Here is a 24,236-nt window from a genome sequence, read left to right as displayed (position 1 = left end):
ATTTTTACGATTACAACGTTCTTTAAATGTATATATAAAGAAACACAATTAAACAAAAATGTTTAAAATTTTAAAGAAAATTCTGTATTAAATAGAGAGGGAGGGAGAAGAATATTTTTTAGAACAAAGATTATTTATAATCAGTACAATCATCAAGTAGAAAATGAAGAAAGTCGACTCTGATTCGGAACGGGATGAGATAAAGATGTAATCTGTCCCCCGTTACTTTTCAACTTGTACAAACAAGTAACAAAGAAATCGAGGAGGAAAATGTGAGAGCGAAGTAATAATGCAAGGAGAAAAATTAAAAATTTCCTGATGATGTTGTTTTGGGGTAAACTAGAAACAATAGAAATATTGAACGGCTTGGATTTATATTTTAAAATGAGATTTACTTTAAAAATAAATAATAATAAAATAAAGTAGACGATAATGATGAGTTAAATACTAAGAGAGAGGAAATACAGTATAAAAAAAACAAAGAAAATTTTGTTATTTGTAAAATAAGAGAGGATGGATGAAGTAATGATGACATCAAAAGCAGGGCGTGACAAAGGAGATAGGTTAATTGAAAAAAAAAAAAACAAATCTACTTGTATAAAATATAAACTCAACATTTAGAAAGAAATTCTTGAAAATATTAATATGGAGCATTGCATTCTGTGATAGTGAAACGTGAATAACAGGATAAAATAAAGAAAAAGATTAAAAGCTTTTGAAGTGTTGTATTTCAAAAGAATATTGAAAATTAGTTTTGTCGATAAAATTCAAAATAAAGAGATTTTAAAACAAACAACAAACAGGAAAGGAGAAACCTTTAAAGAGATGAACTAAATTGGAAGCCAATTTAAGATGATTATCAGCTTATTTGTTGTTAGAAAAATTTTACAATGAAAAAAAACTGTAAAGAAAAACAAAGAGATTTATTTACCAAGAATGTAACGGACCTTTAGGTCAAATTCTATTGATGAAAAAATTCATATACACATAGATTCGGAAACGCTTTGTTAGCGAGTGTCGGCTGACGAAAGTTTTCCTCTGATTTATGCGCCTTCTGAAAAAATTAAGTCCGACTATAATTCATGAGGGTAATTTAGTGGCTTTATATAAAATCTGATCTGAAAAATTGAATAAAATATATCCTAAAACTGTATTTTTAGTAATTTTCGAATAATCTGGGATAAAATAAAAACGATTAGGGTCGAAAAACAATCTAATTTTTATTTAAAATAACTTAGTTAAATCTATATAAATAAAAGACAATCTTCGTTTAGTGTTTACCCTGATAACTCAAAACCTATTTAACAGATTTCAATGAAACTTTTCACGCGCATAGAAGACGCTGAGCAGAAGATTTTCCGATTTATTTGATATCGATATGTTAAAAATAAAATGAGTTATTACAAATTTTATTCACTTACCTTGTTGACACGTTCACAAGTTAGTTCGACAGTACGCCGCATTATTGGAAGTTGATATTGACATAGACAACGATCGATATAGACGATATCTCTCGATATATATAAAACAACATTAAATTTAGAAAAATAATTTTTAGGTTATTTATTTATTTACTCGGTTTTTTGGTTCCTTGTACGGAGTAAAGGAGGTATTGTGATTGCAGAAAACTTCGTTTTTTCAAATTACAACGGAAATATCCATTTTGACCATCTCTGAATCCATTTTAATTAGTTTCGGCGAGACGACTGTACGTACGTATGTATATCGCATAACTAAAAAAACGATTAGCCGTAGGATTTTGAAATTTTGGATTTACGACTGTTGTAACATCTAGTTGTGCATCTCCCCTTTTGATTGGAATCGTCCGAACCAATAAATGTTCAAAAAGCCCAAAATCCCCAAACATTGGATTTTGGAATTTTTCTTAACTGCAGTAATAAGCCCTCGTTGAGAGGTTTTCAACGATATATCATAAGTGGTACTTAAATATTTTCATTGGTTACAGAGTTTATCAAATAAAAGTTTAATTAATGAAACATTTGGATCTTACAAGGAAAAGCCACATCGGTTCGAATCAAAATTTATCTACTTTTTTTTAATTTTTATTTTTTGACTTAAATATATTGATTTATTAATAATTATTAACCTCTGAATGTAAAAACATTTTGGGTTTCATGGGTTATTATATATAAATTTATATAATAAGTAAATCTAAAATTATAAATATAATGTAACCAAACTTAACCTACGCTCGTTAGTCAAGGTTAGCGAGCGAAGCAAGCGTAGGTTAAGTTTGGTGGGTCTTATAATAAATATAAATAAATCTCATAACCGAACATGGACAGATATTTATAGTGATGATCTATGGTATAACCCACGAGACCCAAAGTTTTTATGAAAATAATAATTCAATAATAACAATAAAAAAATGAAAAAAAGATCAAAAGTTATTAATGAAATAAATTTTTTTGTACTTTTCATTTAAAAAAAATGTGTAATGTAATTTAATAGGCGTACAAAGAGGTCATGTAGTGTCCACATCAAATTTTTATGATTTATATAGTAGTGAGACTTGCGGTTTGAACTGTGGTAAACATGTTTATTATTTATATAGGTTATTATTCTCACAAGCATGAATTTAATAATCACTGGTGGGGGGGGGGGGGAGTCAGAGCCCTGACCGGTCAAATAACCCCCTGACCACTAGACGGGAAAGGCAAGTAACCGTAGAGCCCGGGCGAAACCGCAACGGGGATGCTAGTAATAAATAATTTGTAATAAACACAATAACCTTTAAAAATAAAAGTAGTACAGAATTTAATTATGAGTGAAATGATATAGTTAAAATCCACAATAACGCTAAATATAAACCTAAGAATGCTGACGTTTATTAAACATATATCGAATGTGGAAGAATTACATATTAAACAAGACAAAATTTTCAGTATTACAAAAAAAGAAATATTTTAGAAAATTAGCAGTACAAATACAATCAGTGAAACTGTGTTATAAACAATTAAATAAATTGTCTTCCGCCGTAGTGGATATAGCTCTCTACCCGACAATCAATGTTCTCTGTGGTTTTAAGTATTTTAATAGGATTGTTTTTTTATTAATTATACTGCTAAGAGAATTCCAATAATGAAATCTTTTCTTGTTTTAGAATTTTTTTAATATATTAATAATTTTAATTAGACCTACAGATAGAATTCCAAAGTTCAGGCGACCACCTTGGAGATTAGTGTATATGATTGTTAGTTTGAATAAAATTTTCGGAGAATAAATACAAAGTTAAGAATTTTGAATTTAATTAAAAATAAATATATGAAAATGTGGCAGATTTTAATTAGGTAATAAACGAAACAAATATTTTAATATTACAAAACAAAGTAATTAAATATTTCAGAAAAATAACAAATACAAACACAAACAATTAAAAACCTGCTGAAAATGTCCTCAGTCACATTGGATAGAATACTCTACCCGACGATCAAGGGTTTTGGTAGCTTTCCGTTTTGAAACAGGATTATTTTGTATTAGTTGTACTTAATAATAACTAATTATTTTCTTGTATAGTAATTTTGTTCATATACTAATGATTCCAAGTGGGTCCCTCGTGTAGTAATCTAAGAGTGTTAAGTCGGGTGACCTTGACGGCCAGTTGATATGTTCGCTGAGTCCATTACAATTATTTAAAAACTAAAAAAAATTTAAGCGTTGTCTACCTGCTAGAGAAAAATGTGCAATTGTCTTATTGTGATAGTATTTTTGATGTTTAAAGATTGAATCAAGTAATGCTGATTCAATAGTCTAACTGAAGTTAGATAGATATAGGAAGAAGAGTTTTTTTTCGTATGTTTCAGGGCGAAAAACAATTTCATTATATCATCGGCTGGGTACGATATTTATTCTACAAAAACTGGACGGTTAAGAATTAATTAAAAACTAAAAACCCCGACACGCAAAAATACATCTTAAAGTAAAAAGCCTGTGTGAAACCTTCGGTGTTAGAGGAAGGCGCGGGGATTGCGCTTCAGGGAATCGTTTAATATGATAGCTGAGGGTTATAAGTTTTGTTAGGTCATCGTGGTTGGAAGAGGTCATACGAAGGCGATAGTAAGTTGTGTAAGTACATTGATGGAAATATCTGCCGAGGCATTTGCATCGGTAGCATCCTGAGAGAGACCAAACTGACGACTCTGTTGTGTTATCAAGTGTAGAGGGTTTAACCCGCCGTTGCTGGCTAGAGAGCGTTGTGCTCACCCTACATGGTTTTTTTGTTATTGTTTTATTTTTACAGTTCTTAGAAATATATTTACTTTTTGTTCGGGACGTTTAGAGATATCAGTCATCCTTATTTCAACTCACCGGGTTGATCTAGTGGTGAACGCGTCTTCCTAAATCAGCTGATTTGGAACTCGAAGAGTTCCAGCGTCCAAGTCCTAGTAAAGTCAGTTATTTTTATACGGATTTGAATACTAGATCGTGGATACCGGTGTTCTTTGGTGGTTGGTTTTCAATTAATCACTCATCTCAGGAATGGTCGAATTGAGACTGTACAAGACTTACACTTCATTTACACTCATACATATCATCCTCTGAAGTATTATCTGAACGGTAATTACAGGAGACTACACAGGAAAAAAGAAAAAAAAAAACAGATGTCATCATTATTTCTTACCTTATCATATTTTTTTTTAGATGTATGCAGAAGTTGTTCGTTCAGTGTCATATCGGTGAGCGCAGTGCTCAGTAATTGTGTCACGGAAAAATTAAGTTTTTGCAAACGTATATATGAGCGTTCAATATTTTCTTACGTTTTTTCGCAAGTTCGTGCGTGAAATGTCTTTCTACTATTGATAGGGAGCATACAGTTACAATCTTCACAAAATGCAGTAAAAAGAAGGGACACCGAAAGCGATGAATAGCTAAAATATTACTCTATTTGTAATAATTGAACAATTTTAGCTACATGGGATACATTTTTTCAAAAATCTCTTATTGGTAGTGTAAAAATAATTTTCTTATGATTTGGAACAGCTGACTATTATCTTTTAATTTCAAACTGGAAACTTTTCTTTTTTCTTTTCAATAAATAAAAATAAGTGGAAGAATAAATTACGTGTGTTACGCAAATATGGTGATAAGTGTATCTAAAATCTCCAGAAGCAACCCGAATAAAATACATCATTTGCGTTAAGTAAATAATAATTATTCTTAAATAGTACATATCAGAAAATTAATTTAGTATCATTAATTTGTAATAAGGAACAATAAAAATATTTGTGTATTGCGTAAATATAAAATACTGTATAAAATTGATAATACTCGAACTACAAAAGAGAAAAAGACGAACGGTGAACGGAGTGTTCTCTAGCCAGTAACGGCGTAAAATACGACCTAGCCAGCAATGCCGGGGACGACCATCAATAAAGCCCATCTGGGCTAAGAACGGAGGGAGTGATATGGCGACCAGTATCGTCAGAAGGCGGGTCTTCTCCTAGGAGGTTCAGGATGAGGTGTTTTATCGTATTGGAAATGTATCTTCTTTTTGTTATCAAAGGCGGATCATCCAATGGATCTGGCAAACTATTCTGCAAAAAATGTAAATCGGAAGCACTCAAAAGATTTACTTAATGAAATTAAATGGTCCAAATATTTTCTTGCCTATAATTCAGCACCAAAATTTTACGCGGAACCTCTGTTGGTATCCAGTAATCCATGAATTTTTGTGACTCCATGCGCCAGTGCTTTTTTTTTTAAATTAAAAATTCTACTACAGTAAATGTGGTTTAACATTCAATTTGGCCGCTAAATTTTACACCAAAAAAATTTCAAAATCAATTGAAGATTTTTTTTTTTTGTCTTCAGTCATTTGACTGGTTTGATGCAGCTCTCCAAGATTCCCTATCTAGTGCTAGTCGTTTCATTTCAGTATACCCTCTACATCCTACATCCCTAAAAATTTGTTTTACATATTCCAAACGTGGCCTGTCTACACAATTTTTTCCTTCTACCTATCCTTCCAATATTAAAGCGACTATTCCAGGATGCCTTAGTAAGTGGCCTATACATCTGTCTCTTCTTTTGACTATATTTTTCGTAATGCTTCTTTCTTCATCTATTTGCCGCAATACCTCTTCATTTGTCGCTTTATCCACCCATCTTATTTTTAACATTCTCCTATAGCACCGCATATAGTCCCATATAGTCTAATCTTTTCTTCTCAGATACTCCGATCGTCCAAGTTTCACTTCCATATAAAGCGACACTCCAAACATATACTTTCAAAAATTTTTTCCTGACATTTAAATTAATTTTTGATGTAAACAAATTATATTTCTTACTGAAGGCTCGTTTCGCTTGTGCTATTCGGCATTTTATATCGCTCCTGCTTCGTCCATCTTTAGTAATTCTACTTCCCAAATAACAAAATTCTTCCACCTCCATAATCTTTTCTCCTCCTATTTTCACATTCAGTTGTCCATCTTTGTTATTTCTACTACATTTCATTACTTTTGCTTTCTTCTTGTTTATTTTCATGCGATAGTTGTTGCGTAGGACTTCATCTATGCCGTTCATTGTTTCTTCTAAATCCTTTTTATTCTCGGCTAGAATTACTATATCATCAGCAAATCGTAGCATCTTTATCTTTTCACCTTGTACTGTTACTCCGAATCTAAATTATTCTTTAACATCATTAACTGCTAGTTTCCTGTAAAGATTAAAAAGTAACGGAGATAGGGAACATCCTTGTTGGACTCCCTTTCTTATTACGGCTTCTTTCTTATGTTCTTCAATTATTACTGTTGCTGTTTGGTTCCTGTACATGTTAGCAATCGTTCTTCTATCTCTGTATTTGAACCCTAATTTTTTTAAAATGACGAACATTTTATTCCAGTCTACGTTATCGAATGCCTTTTCTAGGTTTATAAACGCCAAGTATGTTGGTTTGTTTTTCTTTAATCTTCCTTCTACTATTAATCTGAGGCCTAAAATTGCTTCCCTTGTCCCTATACTTTTCCTGAAACCAAATTGGTCTTCTCCTAACACTTCCTCCATTCTCCTCTCAATTCTTCTGTATAGAATTCTAGTTAAGATTTTTGATGCATGACTAGTTAAACTAATTGTTCTGTATTCTTCACATTTATCTGCCCCTGCTTTCTTTGGTATCATGACTATAACACTTTTTTTGAAGTCTGACGGAAATTCCCTAATTGTAGATTTATTATTTTATTATTTTTAGCGCGATTTGTTTTAAATACGTTTTATTATTTAAAAAAAAAAAAATGTAAATTGTTTTTAAATAAAATATTCACTATTGATGTCACAAGGTAAAAACAATTAAAGCAAATAAGATTTATATAAAAATAAAACCTTCAATTAAAAAAATTAACATTTAAACTTTATACGAAAATGGTTTACAAAAGGGTGTTGAATTCATTTGGGAAAGTTACTCGGGGTTGTAGGCAGGGAATGAGATTTAATTCTAATCTGTAATGTATAATAAACCATGGTATTTACGATCTGAGACTAATGTAATGGTGCATAAATATGGTCTAATAAGTTAAATATCACCGGGCATTCTACTATTATAAATTCTACATTTATTGCTAGTTCGGTTTGTAAAGCTGAAACTCTACAAATATGGTATATAATAGATATATACCATAATCAATTAACGTTGTAGCTAAACGTAATACAAACATTTACTACGTTTGATGGTATACAGGCCGCGCGGCATATCTTAACGATTGCAGCCTACCATGCAAGGGGCAGTGTGATGTACATTTAATAATATCGTCCCACATCCAGCACAAGTGTGACATAATATCACGGTTATAAATATAAATGATACTAAACCGCAAACATTATAAATTACAATTCATTATACATTGAAACTGTAAGAGGTAATTGAATTAGTGGCGGCTCGCGTATAGGTACTGTGGAACTACAGCACCCTCTATTTCCACTTGATATTATCGATAACAATTAATATAATGAGTCATTTTTTCTTTAATTCTTTCTTTATGCCTGTTCAATATAGAGTCTTTAAGCTTAATGTCAGTAACCATCACCCAGTTTATGAAAAATATACAAAAATATTTGTATGGAACTGTGCGATTAAAAGTTCCAGCGGCGTGGTGTTTGGCTGTCGTGCGCATGTACACATAGGAAGCTGAACGCGAGGCTGCAAAAGAGAGAGAAGGAGAGAGAGAGAGAGTGAGTGAGAGAGAAACAGAACACTCTCGTTCCCGCAGTGCCGACCCTGGCGTGCTGGTGTAAAGTAGTATTTTGTTACTCCACGTGTGTTGTGGTTAAAACCCGTTTATTATAGTCTTGACTATGATAAATTGTAAAATTATATTATTATCTTGCCGGTCTCCGTGGGGCAAGTGGTACTGTCTCGGCCTTTTATCCGGAAGTCCCGGGTTTAAATCCCGGTCAGGCATGACATTTTTCACATTTGCTACAAATCATTTATATCATCCTCTGAAGCAATACCTAACGGTGATCCTGGAGATTAAACAAGAAAAAAAGTCTAAAAAACGATTCTTCCAGAAATCCTATATTTTCTGGTTTAGTGAGTGGAAGGAATATGAAAGAGGTTTCTTCAGTAGAATATGGCGGGCGGAAAGCAAGGGCTCCTTGATTGCCAAATCTGTACAAAAACACGCTCGAAGGGCGAAAGAGAAGGTAATTAGTAAAAACTAATTATATATTTGTTTCTGTGTACATAGAAATTTAAATTAAGTACCATTGGTCTATAGTGTTTTTAAGCGGACATTTTGTTTAGTTATTATCTAATAATACTAAAAAATATTATCTGTATTGACATTTTATTATTTATTCGGTAAAACCGAATACGGTTTTTAAGCACAATCTGCTTAAAATCGTGTATCATATTCTTGAATGTGATAAAGTATCGAATTAGATTACTATCCTGCTTCCAGCTATTCTATTTGATCATTTTTTTTCAGTTCTTTTATTTAATAGAAAACTTTAACCACAGTCTGTTCATAATTTTGTTGTTTTAGGATTTTATCAAGTTTCTAAATAAATTTTCTTTTTATACATGTTTGTTTCCTTTTACACAATTTTAAAACAAAGACTAAAACTTTTCTGGAGCAGCATCCCCACTCATTTTAGCTACGAGCCGCCATTGAATTGAACTATTGAAAGAATAATAAATAAATTAAATGAACTTGCCTTGTTACAGTTCAAAAGATAGTGATCCTAGTCACATAAGAGGATATCAAATAGTTATTATTTATTATACGTTATAATTGTTTATAAATCCAAGGGCCAACACATTACTATATGTCCTAGATAACATGAATCATAGTTTAAACACAACTTTAAAATGCAAATGTAAATACAGTAATTAGACGATGATGTAGTAAAAATGATTTCTTGTATATTATTTTTGCAATAACGATGTTTGTAGAACGCACGCATAACACCTCTTAAACTCCTCGCGTAGTCAACTCACCATAACATTGACAATCAACTTACAGCACGGATTCTATAGTGTGGTTTTAATTAAGATGCGGTCAACTGATCTGAAGGCTCATGTAAGCGTATCTAAGAAAAGTTGGAGATATATAATGAAACGTAGTGTTATTGTAAGAATGTATAAAATTATACAATAAATTCATTATACTCGTACGAAGTACTAACGTAACCGGTAACTATTAACTGAACTATTGGTAATTTTATATAATACTCATACTGGTGCGTGGCCATGAACAACTACGTCAACTAAAAAATTTATTTTAATTATTTTTCTTTTTATTCTAACAGTTCTTCATCACTTCTGGTCACACATATTAAACAACAGAATATCCCCTTTACTGTCGATCTTGTCCCCGGGGAAATTATTCATTGTTGTCTTGAAAGGCAGCTTTTTCAATACAGCAATAAAACCTCTTAAAGAACCAAACTAATTTTGTTCTTTTTACTGAAATAAATTAATGACAAATTTTTTTTAAATTTATTTTTCGCAGTACAGTAAAAAAAAACGGAGTACAGTAAAAAAAAAAAAATTATTTTTTTTAATTTCCCGACTACGACGATGAATTTATGAAATTAATTTTTTTTAATTCAGCGAATTGAATATACATTTAACTCTATTCTGGTTATATTTAAATTTTAATTTTGAAGCCAAGATGGTCAACAAAGTACAACAATAAACATTTTTAATATTATTATTTTAGCATTTAAAAAAATGTCTTTTCTTTTTCTTACTCATGTTTTGGGTTTCCTCCCACACAAGCCAATCTTTCCATCTTTTCCTTGGACGTCCTAAATTTCTGCGTCCTAATGGCTTATACTTGTATAATAGCTTCGGTATTCTGTCTTTCTTTCAACATGGTTTATCCAATTTAGTCTGTACATTTTGATTCGTTCATTAAGATTATAGGTAATTAATCTCTGATGTCAGTGTTCCTTTTCCTATCCGACAAATTGTACCCTGCGATATTTCTTAAAAATCTCATTTATATGGTCAGAATCCTTTTTTCTATTTGCTTTGTAAAACACCACGTTTCTACTCCATAAAGAAATACCGTGACTGATTCCGTTTTATAAAATTTTAGTAGTGTTTCTTTCTGAATCTTATTTCTCAAAACTCTTTTTATGTTACCGTTATAGTAATTAAATTTCTGAATTTTTCTTGAAACATCTGTTTCACTCATACTGAATAATTATATCCTTAATAATTTATCTGTGATACTTGTTCTTTGATTTCCCTGTTGTGATTTTTGATCTGATGATATCTTTATCTTTAATAATCAATTAATTAATTTCCTTGATCAGCTGTCATCATTAAAAAATATAAGTTTACACAAGAGCAATCAATTTTGGACATCTAATAATAGCATTCAAGACGCCGCTCACCAGGACTCTGTTTCTCTTGTTTCAGAAACGGGAGAAACGTGGATGTGGAACGACGCGTCGTGCCGTCTCATCCTGCCAGTCGAAAGGAAAGTAAAAATTAAATTTTTTTTTTTTTTTTTTTTTCGTGTGTGTGTTCTGCTTCTTTTGTTGCAGATGCCAACAGCCACCACAAAAACAAATGGTTTCTTCACTGCGGCCACGCGGTCCCCCCAACCCCTTCTCAGACACACGCGTGTCTGAAGGTTAATAATTACGTGGAGAGAATAATTACTGTTTACTTCTTTCCAGAAAATCGCCGCCCCAAAACCGCGATCGCGAATAGGTATCACCATCTGTAAGTTAAACTTACAGTAAGATAAAATAACCCAGCAATTGCGACTCCTCCGGAAAAGGGGACGCATTGCTCCCTCCTTATAGCTAGTGCCCCGTTGTGGCGTATTCCTGCTAGCCTATTAAAGAGTTAGCACCGAAAGGACTTCAGTGGACGGTCTGAAGGGGAATTACGTCGGGAGGACAGGCTTTATAAGCCTAGCCTTCCGCGGTCGGCCCATGAAATGGGTTCGATAACGCTGGTTTAACAACGGATTGGAATGCAATTAAATCCGTCTTAAATTCACTAAAATAATAATAGACAAAACTTGAAAAATTAGATCCGAGATTAAAAAATAACCCTTTTAAAAACAAGCCCGATTAGAAAGATCCAGCAGCAAGGGACTCTGTCCAGGTTCTGCGATAAAGTAGGGAGTAATAGACTCCTGCCAACTTTGCATTCCATTCCATTCCTCACCAGGACAACACGCCCAGAGGGCTTAGCTGCGGTGGTTTTCCCGTAGGCACGCCCTCCAGCTAGTATATAAATAAAACAATGATATCTAGTTTGTTATATTATCTAGTTTGTCAGGGATTCGTTAATTTTTTACCTTCCTATCCGTCTGACTAACAGTTTTGATTATAGGTTTTTTACGACTATATATATTCAGTAAAAACCTTATTATCATATGTAGGCCTTTATATAAAGAACTTTTTGGTCTGCTTTATTTGCCTAGACTGAATCCTTATTGGAATCACTGACCTCAATGGGTTTTTTGAACACTAGTAAATAAAGTTGTTTATTGTTAACACGTATTTCAATATATTATTAATTCCAAACTGTTAAAGTTTTTGTTTTAAAATTAAATACTAAAGTACACATTTGGATAAAATATAATCAATAGCCTTTTTTTTATGATTTAATTTATTTTGTACAATAACCGATAAATTTTAACAATGCAAAAAGTTAAATATTTATTAAAAATTATCTAATTAGCTGTGTTTTTATTTAAAAAAATTAAACCAAGTTAAGTTTTATTTAATACCGGATAAATATTTTTAAAATTAAAATAAATCTATTATATTTTTAATTAAATTGTCTACATATTGAACAAAAAACCTATTGAAATATTTTTAAATTTATAAGATAAATTTGATTCTTGTTTGATTAAGAAAAACAATAATTTAACCATAAAAAATATTAGGAAAAGAAGATTTTAAATGATTGAAAAAGCAGAGTTACTTGTTTTTTTAATTTATTCAACCGAAATATTTTTTTCCATTTAATTGTAATATTTCTAAAACACTTGGTAGTAATTGAAAAAAATTCATGCAAAATGTAAACATCCGTAATATAAATAACGCTACGAGTAATTTCGGTATCAAGTTAAGAAATTCATTTTTTTAATTAAGCGAATCCTAATCAGGATTCGGATTAATTTCACATATTATTACAAATTTAAGAGGAAAAATAATATTTGGTCATCTAGGAATAATTTATGCAATACTAGCAACTAGAATTTTGGGATTTATTGTATTCACTATAGGAATAGGTACACGAGCATACCTTACTTCAGCAATAATAATTATTGCAGTACAAACAAGAATTAAAATTTTCAGATGAATAGCAACTATGCAAGGAATAACAAAAAAAAAAATTCTGAAATATTTGGCTTTGCCGGATAAAGCCAAATACTTAAGATATGATGATGTCAAAATCCGATGAGATCAATGTTCCAACATATTTTTGCAGTAACTTCCAAAATAATGGGGTCACGATGGGTCAAAATTGAGTTACGTCAAAAAGTCAAATGAGGGCAACGATTCCAATAATGATTCAGTCCAGTTGAAATACAGCTAGGCCAAAAAGGCCTTTATGTTGTCACGTGTTCGTGGCTCGATCGGATATTGACAAATACAATTTATTAGTTTAAAAATGTAGAAAATATGACAAATCAATAATAATAATGCCAACAGTAATAATAAACGGATATAAATAATAATAATGATAGTAATAAGAACGACAAAAATAATAATAAGGGTTAGGAACGTGAGGCGTTTGGTTATGTAACAACGTAGACTAAATATACGTATCATCGCAGGGTATCGTACGATCAGCGTCGAGACGGCATCAGTTATAGCTGGAGTACCACCCATAGACTTACAAGCGCAAATGAAAGCTGCAATAGTGAATGGAGGGGACAGAAAGGTGGCAAATGACGGTCTCTACATGGCTTGGTGTGACAGATGGCGAGATTCAGACAAAGGAAGGTAGACCTATGGGCTCATACGAGACGTCAGGAACTGGGTGGAGCGAAAGCATGGTAATACACGAATTCACCCAGTTCCTGTCTGGACATGGATGTTTTCGAGATTACCTGTACAGGATGGGCAGATGCCATACAAGTCGCTGTCACGATTGCGGCGGACTGGATACAGTAGAGCATGTGGTATTTTTTTTGCACTAGATGGCGCAACTTTAACCCACCAGGTTGGTCTAGTGGTTAACGCGTCTTCCCAAATCAGCTGATTTGGAAGTCGAGAGTTACAGCGTTCAAGTCCTAGTAAAGCCAGATGTTTTTTACATGGATTTGAATACTAGATCGTGGATACCGGTGTTCTTTGGTGGTTGGGTTTCAATTAACCACACATCTCAGGAATGGTCGAACTGAGAATGTACAAGACTACACCTCATTTACACTCACACATATCATCCTCACTCATCCTCTGAAGAATTATCTAAACGGTAGTTACCGGAGGCTAAACAGGAAAAAGAAAGAAGATGGCGCAACTTAAGAGTAATGCTCGAGGATGAAGGTGTGGAGGGGGCCAACAATATAATCGAGCAATCAATATAATCATTTGATGCTCAGCAATAGCAACAAATTGGAATGTATCTCGACTACAATCACATCAATGATAGGAAAGAAGGCCAATGAAGAGAGGCGACAACAGATGCGGATCTATAGAGACGTGAAGTTCGATGACGGGTGATCAACGGAGGCTAGCTTCTAGTGGTGGGCGGCGAGAGCTCCTCGGAGTCATCGCTTGTCAATCGCCCCCTGGGGACGCCTTCCGGTCATACGGATTCAGATAGCCGGACTTTAATATTGGAGGAATAGGTATTGGAGGAATAGGGAAAAATTGTGCAGGCAGACAACGTTTGGAATATGTAAATCAAATTGTTAGGGATAAAGGATGCAAAGGGGCGAAATGAAACGATTGGCACTAGATAAGGAATCGTGGAGAGCTGCATCAAACCAGTTAAATGACTGAAGACAAAAAAAAAATATTTCATCATATCATGATATTATATCATATCATCATATTTAATTTTTTTTTTCAAAATTTATCTTCGTTTTATTATAGTTTATTTTTAATGATTTAATAATATATGTATTTAATATTTTATATCAGCATAATCATCTCTATTTAATTAAAAGGTTTTACTGGAAATCACCATCAATAATATACTTTTAATATTACTTTTATTTTCATCATTGTAATTGTATAATATTTAATTGGATAAATTTTAAATAATATAACTATAATGATATAAAATTGTTTATTTAATTAACTGTATGTAACCTAGCAACGAAATATAAATTAGTTATTAAAATAATAAATAAATAGTTTTATTTAACCGGATTCTTTTTATTACTTATAGTAAGACTACGTTACTGCTTTTGCAACAGAGATGTCTACTTCTTCAAAATATATTTTTATATGAAAGATTAATTAAATAGATAATTAAACATTTTTAAATTGAAGAGTTAAATGCTTGTTATCTCATTCAGAATTTACTGAAGTGAATAACAACTGTTGTATAGGTCAGCTGTAACAGTACAGTATAATAGATAAAAAATGCACTGTTTTTGTACCATATTTAAATACATTTAAAAAAATAAAAATAATGAAGTTTGAATAATTTAAATTAAATTTATTATTTTTCTAAACTGTTAATTCAAGCTTGCCTTATTAATTTATTACATTCTTTTTAAAATTAATTTTAACTCTACATAACATTTTAAATATCCATTTTTTAAGTTTTTGGATAATATATTTTTTTAAAGAAGTTAATATTATATATATATATATATATATATATATATATATATATGCCGGCCCGGCTAGCTAGAACCTGGAACCTCTAAGCGCAGGTGAACTCCGGAGCCAACTCAGAGGCTCCTTGGGACCTCCCTGAGCCACGGGGCCTACCCCAGGGCCGCAGAACGCGTTTCCCTCACCATTCTCGTGTTGCAGGGGAATGGAGCCTTGGACGCCCGCACAGCTCGCTTCGGTAGCCATTTCCATCTACCCAGAGGGTTCCTGGGTACCCCTGCACTATTATTATCCTCATGATTGTGAGAATAATATTTATAAATAACAAAGTATTTCAGGCTTTATAGAAATCTGAAAAAGAAACTAAATTACAAAATACAGAATAATAGCAGCTCTCTCTGTTTCTGTTTAGTGTCCGGAAGGTATTACTTCAAAGGATGATATATATGAATGTAAATAAAGTGTAGTTTTGTACAGTCTCAGATCGAACATTTTCCTGAGATGTGTAATTAATTCAAATCCAACCACCAATAAACACCAGTATATACGATGTAGTATTCAAATACGTATAAAGGATTTTTATACGGACTTATAAGGTTACGCCTTTAAGAGAATTTGAACCTTATAACTTTTGAGTTCGAAATCAGCTAAATTGCGATGAAGAGTTTACCACTAGACAAACCCGGTGGGTTCGAATAATACTAGCTTTTCAAACTTTCTTTTTCCTGTTTAGCCTCCGGTAATTACCTTTCAGATAATACCTCAGAGAATGATATGTATGAGTGTAAATGAAGTGTAGTCTTGTACAGCCTCAGTTCGACCATTTCTGAGATGTGTGGTTAATTAAAACCCAACCACCAAAGCACACCGGTATCCACGATCTAGTATTCAAATCCGTGTAAAAATAATTTACTAGGACTTGAACGCTGGAACTCTCGACTTCCAAATTAGCTGATTTGGGAAGACTCGTTCACCACTAGACCAAGCCGGTGCGTTAGAATAATAGTAGCTGTGGTAACTAAAGTGTATTCACACCTATAACGACGAAAAATTCATAACTTAAAGATTTGCCATAGAAGCAGAAATATTATAATTAAATAAAAAGATTTACATTTTTTCCTTATGAATATCTTTAATTTACAACTTCATCCTTCTTGGGGGTGATGAAATAATGAATATTTTTAATATTTTAACCGTCAAGGGAGATAGGGGCTCGGTCTGTGGGTTAAAACCTTCCATGGTGAAATAGGAATATATCCTAAAAATTTGAAAGCAATCGATTGGTTGGCCCTTCCAGATTTTTGAGATGAAATATATCAAAAACCTTCTTAGTTATGCATAGAAACATGGGTAAAAATTTATTTGCGATTGATCGACTAGTTTTTTGGTTTACCCCGAGCAAACAGTAATCCTCTTCTTTATATAATAGTATACATATAGATTTTATTTATTTATTTATTTTTTGCTGAATTATTTATTTACAATCACCTTCTGAAATAAAGCCTTAAGCAAGTCGTATGTTAAGCCATAAGCAAGGAAGTCATGTAGTGCCCACATCAGATTTTTTTTTTAATTTATGATTTATAAGGTAGTGAGATCGGTAAGCTTTGAACTGTGGTAAATATTCCAGTGGTCATAAGAAAGCTACAGTTAAAATTTCATAATAATTGGTTTATTAGGTTATCGGGAACAAACGAACAAACAAAATGTGACGCGAGTAAATAATTTTTTAAGTTTTTAAGCATTCACGTTCTTGTTAAGGACGTGATTGCTCTCACGGTGCAGTATGAGTTTCTGAGGGAAATTCGTAAAATAACTGGTAAGTCAGTCACTATAGATGTTTTATCAATGCGGCCGGCTTACGGCTCGACGCAAGTAGGAACTGTGCCACCCATCCATGCGGACAAACTGCTGTCTGATGGGCGTGTTAGCGTTGGGTGGGTGGCCTGTCGGGTGACGCGGCTTGTCTCCAACGAACTCATCTTTAAATGCAAGATGGGTCCATCTGCGTCAGGAGTTGTGTTTTCACAGTAACATCATGATGTCTTTGAGGGACAATTATACCCGGGAGGGGTGGAAGGTTTCGGGGTCTTTCAATTTCAATGATCGGGTAGGGACTCCTTTGAAATGTCATTGGGGAGAATGTAAAACTACAGTCCCGGTGGAGGATCCCTTTGGGGGTTTCCCACTAGAGGCTAAGCATCACTGGAGTCCCGGTGGGGAGTTCCCGAAAGGGAAATTCTCATTTGAGGCATAGAAGGCAAAAATACCTAGTCCCGGCCTGGGCGGGCATTGCGTCTTTCCGAGGTAGTTTGGAATGAAGGCACTTCCCCCCCCCCCCCCGGAGCTGAGTTTATGTTTAATAAGCGTGTCCAGCTCCGGGTGGTGGGGAAACTACAGATGTGAAAAAAAAGAAGTTTTTCAAGATAGTGATAAACAAGTTTTTTTGGATAACCCAATGTATTATTTTAAATATCTCTGTTAAAAAAATATTAACGTAATTTAATTTTAAATAAACAGACCGTTTATTAATTTCTAATATTGAAACTTAACAATTAGTGAGAAATTATCAAATATGTTTGTAAATATGAGTAAAAAATTACAAAAGAAAATTCTTTTTTTTAGGAAAACCTTCGACAGAATTATATAAGCTAATAATTTGGTATTTAATTCAAGAAAACCGTATTTTTATCAGTTGCTACATGTTACTTTGGAACAAACTGTCAAAATAGATATAGTTATTTGGACTGATAAACGAATTCACCACAGAAGAATTGCGTGGGATATGAAAATGAAAATTTATATTGTATATATAATGCCACATCTAACCAGGTTTCGAATCCGAGACCTCTGGATGAAAGCGGTGAGTCGCTACCGCTCCGTCATGAAAATTTTATATTTATTCATTTAATCGTTCTACCTAATTCAATTTTTTCAGGAAAAGCAAGTAAAAACATAATTTACACTCCGAAGATGGGTTTATAAAATTTTAATTTATGATTTTTCATAAAACATTTGTAACAAATAATGAGGTAGTGCAAAAAGAAGAGAGCTTTTAGAGGTAGGTTGAGTGAATAAAAGGACAGGAAAAATTCACAGGAACAATATTGTATAATTGCTCATAAATCCCGTCTAAATTACTCATTTTATCGCTTATGATACGTTCAGCGCGCATAAAACGACATTAAATTATTATTTTCCTGTGTAATCAAAATTTGACATAAATTGAAACTACATAGAGATAAATTTAATGTGAAATGTACCGTAATTTATTATTTATTAATAATATAATTGGTTATTAGCGGATCTAAAAGCAAAATGTAGTTAAATTAATTAAATTATAATTACTACTGGTCCTACCAATATAGGTAATCGTTCATTTCATCACTCAGATTTTAGCTAAGCAATAGCTAATTAAATCAAGGAGATACATTTTTAATTTTTGACACTCACATATTTTATTAAGACGGGGTGCGTCTACTCATTTAGGAAATATATGACATGTGAACAGCTGGACACAAAAGCAGCCGGTGTAATAGACCGTGCTTACACCGTTCACGCAATTAGGTTAGCTCTAGAAGCTATTACGAACCAGGTCGCTTAAAGTGTTTCAAGGTACAGTAGCTCTTCTAGGTATGGACATTTGGTCTCATGCTTTGGGCGACCGAATGGGGTGGTAGCGGAAGAAATGACAGTAAATCCAATTACTAAAGACAAGAAAGTCAAATATCATAAACTGTAATAATCAGTATGTAAAAGACAAAGATAAACATCGCACATTAATTAACGCACGTTAACCTTTTATAATTATGCTAAATGTAAATGAACTCATTCTCATAACATTAAGAATTTATTGAGCTAACTTAATCAGGCTTATAATATAATTTCTGTTCTTTGAAATGTAAAGAATGGAAAGGGAGTAAGAGAATAATTTAGTTTTATTACTTTGTATTTATTTAGAATGAACATAACGTAACATTTACACTGTATTAAGTGCGCATTACTATATTAGCATACACTATCTAAAATATTTCATAAACTTTGGTGTATATATATATATATGCGCGACAAACAATAAATCACAAAACTTTCTCAAATACAATTATATTACAGTGTAACAAAGTGTATAAAAGATAGAACTGTCTTCAAGCGGAAATAAAATTCTAATTCTCTTTATTTTTCGCTTATAAATCTACACGCCTATACAGTAGCGGCTCGTAGCTAAAATTAGTGGGGGTGCTGCTCCAAAAAATTTCTTTCTGGGACTTTTCAAGTCAATAGTTAACGTTTTCTGTAAAATGAAACGTTTTGTGAAAAAAATGAATCAAATAGAATAGCTAGAAGCAGGATAATAATCTAATTTTACAATTTATCACATTCAAGAATATGATACACGGTTTTAAGCACATTGTGGTTAAAAACCTCTATTCGGTTTAATGAGCCGAATAAATTATAAAATGTCAATACAGATATTTTAGTATTTTAGATAATAACTTAATAAAATATCTGCTTTTAAACACTATAGTCCAACGGTGCTTAATTTAAATTTCTATGTACATAGAAACAAACACATAATTAGTTTTTACTAATTACCTTCTCTTTCGCCCTTCCAGCGTATTTTTGGACAGATTTGACAATCAAAGAGCCTTTGCTTTCCGCCATCTTCTGATCACTAATGATAAAACAACTAAACCTCTTTCATATTTCTTCCACCGACTAAACTAGAAAAGGGAACGAACAAGGAACGTTCGATATAGACGCGGAGTAAGAAAAAACTACTTCCACCAGCGCGCCAGGGTCAGCATTGCGGGAGCGACAATGCTCTCTCTCTCTCTTTCTCTCTCTCTCCATCTCAGCCTCGCGGAGTTGCATGGTTGCATGTGAAAAAAATTTTTATATGTTTAGCATACGACAAGCCCCATCTTCTTTCAATTCTATTTTGATTATCTCTTGGAGAAAGTAAGATGAGCACTTATGCTAAAAGTAAAGAAAATAAAAGGAAACTCGTTAAAATTATGTGGTTAGAGACAAAGGAATCTTGACAACTGAATTGGAAAGGTCATTAAAAGGAGCAAGGAAGAGAGGAAGTTAAAAGACGAGATAAAGCTCAAAAACTACAAAGGGGCGAAGGAAAAGGCTTGGGAAAGAATGGAGACAGGGAGTTGTAAGGGTATTGTCGACAGATAGAACACAAGATGATGATGAAAATTAAAATTTTTATACGACGAATTCAAAGCATTCTCTATGTGGATAAAAATATTTAGATTTTAGTGTTAAAGGTAATGTATATAATACATTACTTCTTGGTAGAAGTTTCACATTAATTTGTTGTTTTACAGTGTTACTCACAATTTTTATTATAGTTGTGATACATACATGTATTTGAAGTATGAGTCACCCACCGACCAAAGGCAACGATTAGAGTTGTTTTCTCCAAATCTAATTATGTAAGCAGCCAATTTTTATTAACAAGAAAGAAAGAGAGAAAAAGAGAGAAAGAAAGAGAATTATTATATATTTAAGGCTGAATTTCGCCAAAATTTTGGTGGCCTTGTCATGCCGATTTATGAAAGTATATTTGGATTGATATAATGAAAAAGCCCAGAAAATGCTATTTCTCACCTCAATTACTGTAAAGTTTAGGAATACGATCTTTATTCTTAAGAATGGTAGTGCCAACTTTGGAAGTTATTTATATTACAGGTAACGTCACTTACAGCTTTTTTTTTATGATACCTAACATACAATTATACAAATCATTCTATTCAATAACACATAAAATGAAATAAAATTCCGTTCATTGATCAGTTCTGATGAAAAAAGGAGTAAATAATGGTCATTAAAAAAGACGTTATTTCTCAGAATTGGGAGATAACATTTTAGAAACGTTCTGCTTTTTATCGGGGTTTTCACTGCGTAAACGCTTTGTAAAGAAAAAAATGAATCTGAATTTTTTTTGGAAGGTATAAATCTCTGTAAATCGGCATTTTTTCATATCTCAATATACACTATACTACTATACCATTTAAAACACAAATTTGTCAGAAGATTTGAAAACGGCAACGTGGCTAAGATAACTAAATAATTAAGGTCAAGCGTTCTGTTACAACAAACAAATTTTAATTAATAATATAATAGTAGTAAGCAATACTTACTTAGCATACGTATAGTTGATTTTCTTGCGTGTAGATTTCTTGCTTCACCATGAACAGTACCGGATAATCTATCACCTAATGTACGCCGATGTCGTGTTCTGATTGCGTGTCCCATTCGTGCGTATCCAATTATTAAAAATACTAATGGTAAAAAGAAGAATCCTAAGGATGATATCTCATATATTGGCCAATTTGGTGGTATATTTTTCTTTAACATGGCACAAAATGCTGATTCTAACACCTGAAAATAATAATTAAACAGTCATAACAGAAAATAATGTTTTTTTCAATAGAAGTCTTAATTTTATAAATATAAAATTAGAAAAAGTTTTTCTCATTTACTAAGATTTCTATAATACGATCCCTGAGATACAAAAATATCTTGACAGTTCGTTTAAGCGGTAAGGTTCAGCATTTCTCTAAAAGGATTTGTGCACTTTATTAGCCTTTAAAAGTTTGTTAGTTAATTATTTTGAAGTTTATTTTCAAAAATTCCAAAGATACGTCCCTTACACCGCAATAACTAATTCTAACATATTTTCTTTGTGAAAAACATGATTTTTCAATTTATCATAGTTTTCCCACACTGATCGTAATTTTTAAATAATGAAAAGGTATAAATTTTAGATAGCACGTTTTTCTGGTCAATTAAAATTTATCATAACTACCCATTTCAAATTATTTAAGACAAAATTAGAATATAATACTATTTCGGATGATACATTTCTCCTGGCTGTTTAAAATAATTAACAAAGTTTTTTGATAAGAAAAAATATTATTTATTGAATGAAAATATATAATTTTATAGTGATTTCTTGATTTAACTAGTATGAAAAATTCTTATTTTAACCATAAAATAATATTCTACATGAAATATCATACTAACTCTAAATAATTTTTATAAACTATGAGGAACTTCACGTAAAGATCTCCATTTGACATCCATAACTTGTTGTAGCACGAGAACATGAATTATAGTGTAAAAAACAACCATAATTATATATTTGTTTATCCATTATTCAGAGATATTTAGTCTACTGGTTTAAGTTTGAAAAATGACAGCAGTAAAACAAATAATATTGAACGATTTGGCAGTGATATAGACAGTAGATTGAATATAATTTTTATGAACTTAATCAATGCCTATGTGGAAGTTCCTTCTTCCCGTCAAAAAAAAAAAAGTTCCTTCCCGTCAAAATCTAGTATTCACTTATGAAAAATAAGGGAGAACAATATATTGACAGTCTAATTATTGTTTGGAGAAGATGTGTATTAAATATAATGAATGAAATGTATTAAACGGTTATTGGAATAAAATAAATAAGAAAAAAAACAAAAATTTCTAAAAGAATAAAAATAATTTAAAACTTATATGCGCATTTCGATTTTTAAACAATAGTAAAAAACAAAGAAAAAATGGAAAAGAAATATTTTTACTTCCTTGTACGAAGTAAAGAAAGTATCGTGATCGCGAAAAATTTTGGTTTTCAGATTTCAACGGAAATATCCATTTTGACTACCCTGAGTCCATTTGACTAGTTTTGGCGTGACGTCACTACGTACGTATGTAGTATGTATTCGCATAACTCAAAAACGATTAGCCCTACGATGTTGAAATTTTTGATTTAATACTGTTGGAAAATTTAGTTTTGTACCTCCCCTTTTGATTGCAATCAACTGGACAAAAGTGTAAAAAAAAGCCAAAATCCAAAAAAAAATAGTTTAAATAGAATATAATATAAATTATAGTAAATTCAATACAATTTTAAATCATTCGTTTTAAAAACTGCTTACGTAACTAATAACAAAATAATAAACTACATAAATAATAGAGATCCTTCAAAAACAATAATAAATTTAATCTAGACAAACAGGGTGTGTATAGTTTGGGAAGGTGCAAACTGTGATTTAAAATACGTCGGTATGACTAATCTATACTTCACAATCAAAATTAAAGAACGTATAAATTGTATAAATAAAGGATATATAGAAAATCTAACTTTGCCAAACCGAGATTACAGGGTTTATTTCTGGTATTTTGCAATGCGAGGAGGTGGTGGCCATTCGGTGAAGGATAGACTCTCATGGAGTTACCATTCGTCTGGGTTTGCTTGGATTATCGGCGGCGGTGACGAGGAGGGGACTCTGGTTCCCCTGTCCTTCCTAGATCTCAGTAGATCGCTGTTATTGGTGGGGATTACTGGGAAATAAACGATCCGAACCGGTGGGGAAAGCCAGCAATAGTGTTCCCTCAATTGCGTGAACGATTAAACGAAAGACCCGAACCGGTTGGAGCTAGCCAGTAATGGTGTACCCCTACTAGATTGGGCATAGAAAAGACCCGAATCGGTGGGAGGAAGCCAGAAATAGTATATCCCCGCTAGAGTGGGCAAAAATCAAAAGAAGAACTGGTGGCTAGTTTCAAGGACATGACCCTGCGCTGAGCCACACTTAACTGTTGATCCAGTGCAGGGATTAGGGAGAAAATAAAGGAAAAAAAAACTTTGTCAAACACATCCTGGATCTAAATCATAATTATGACCTTAACTGTTTTATTAAAATACTTGATTAATCAATTAATATAAATAAAACAAATATTTTTAGAAAAAATTCACGTATACTAACAACAAACTGATAAACGAGCAAACCAAGTTAGAAAATGATATTTTATTTAGACTAGCTTTAAACGGTAATTATTAATTCTTATATTGGCCAAACTGATTTCCTTATAATATGCATATAATTGTGACTACCACACTGATAACACGCATATGATAAGACGTATTACTTGATTTTAATAATGGATAATCAATTGTTATATTTATACAAATATTTGTTATTTATCTAACT

The 24,236-nt window shown here is 32.2% G+C and overlaps 1 protein-coding gene across 1 annotated transcript in view; it reads right to left on the bottom strand.

Annotated features, from left to right (window-relative positions):
* The window catches only part of LOC142332497 (neuropeptides capa receptor-like), a gene marked incomplete at its 5' end in the record, with an annotated part of 292,426 nt that overhangs the window by 71,639 nt on the left and 196,551 nt on the right, over positions 1 to 24,236 (bottom strand). Inside the window, one exon of the mRNA XM_075378947.1 lies at positions 21,387 to 21,627. Coding sequence (XP_075235062.1) covers positions 21,387 to 21,627 — 241 coding nt within the window. The remainder of the gene's footprint in view (positions 1 to 21,386; positions 21,628 to 24,236) is intronic.

Source organism: Lycorma delicatula, chromosome 11 (assembly GCF_047948215.1).
Source record: "Lycorma delicatula isolate Av1 chromosome 11, ASM4794821v1, whole genome shotgun sequence".
NCBI classification, from domain to species: domain Eukaryota; kingdom Metazoa; phylum Arthropoda; class Insecta; order Hemiptera; family Fulgoridae; genus Lycorma; species Lycorma delicatula.
This window is presented reverse-complemented; position numbering and strand designations above follow the sequence as displayed.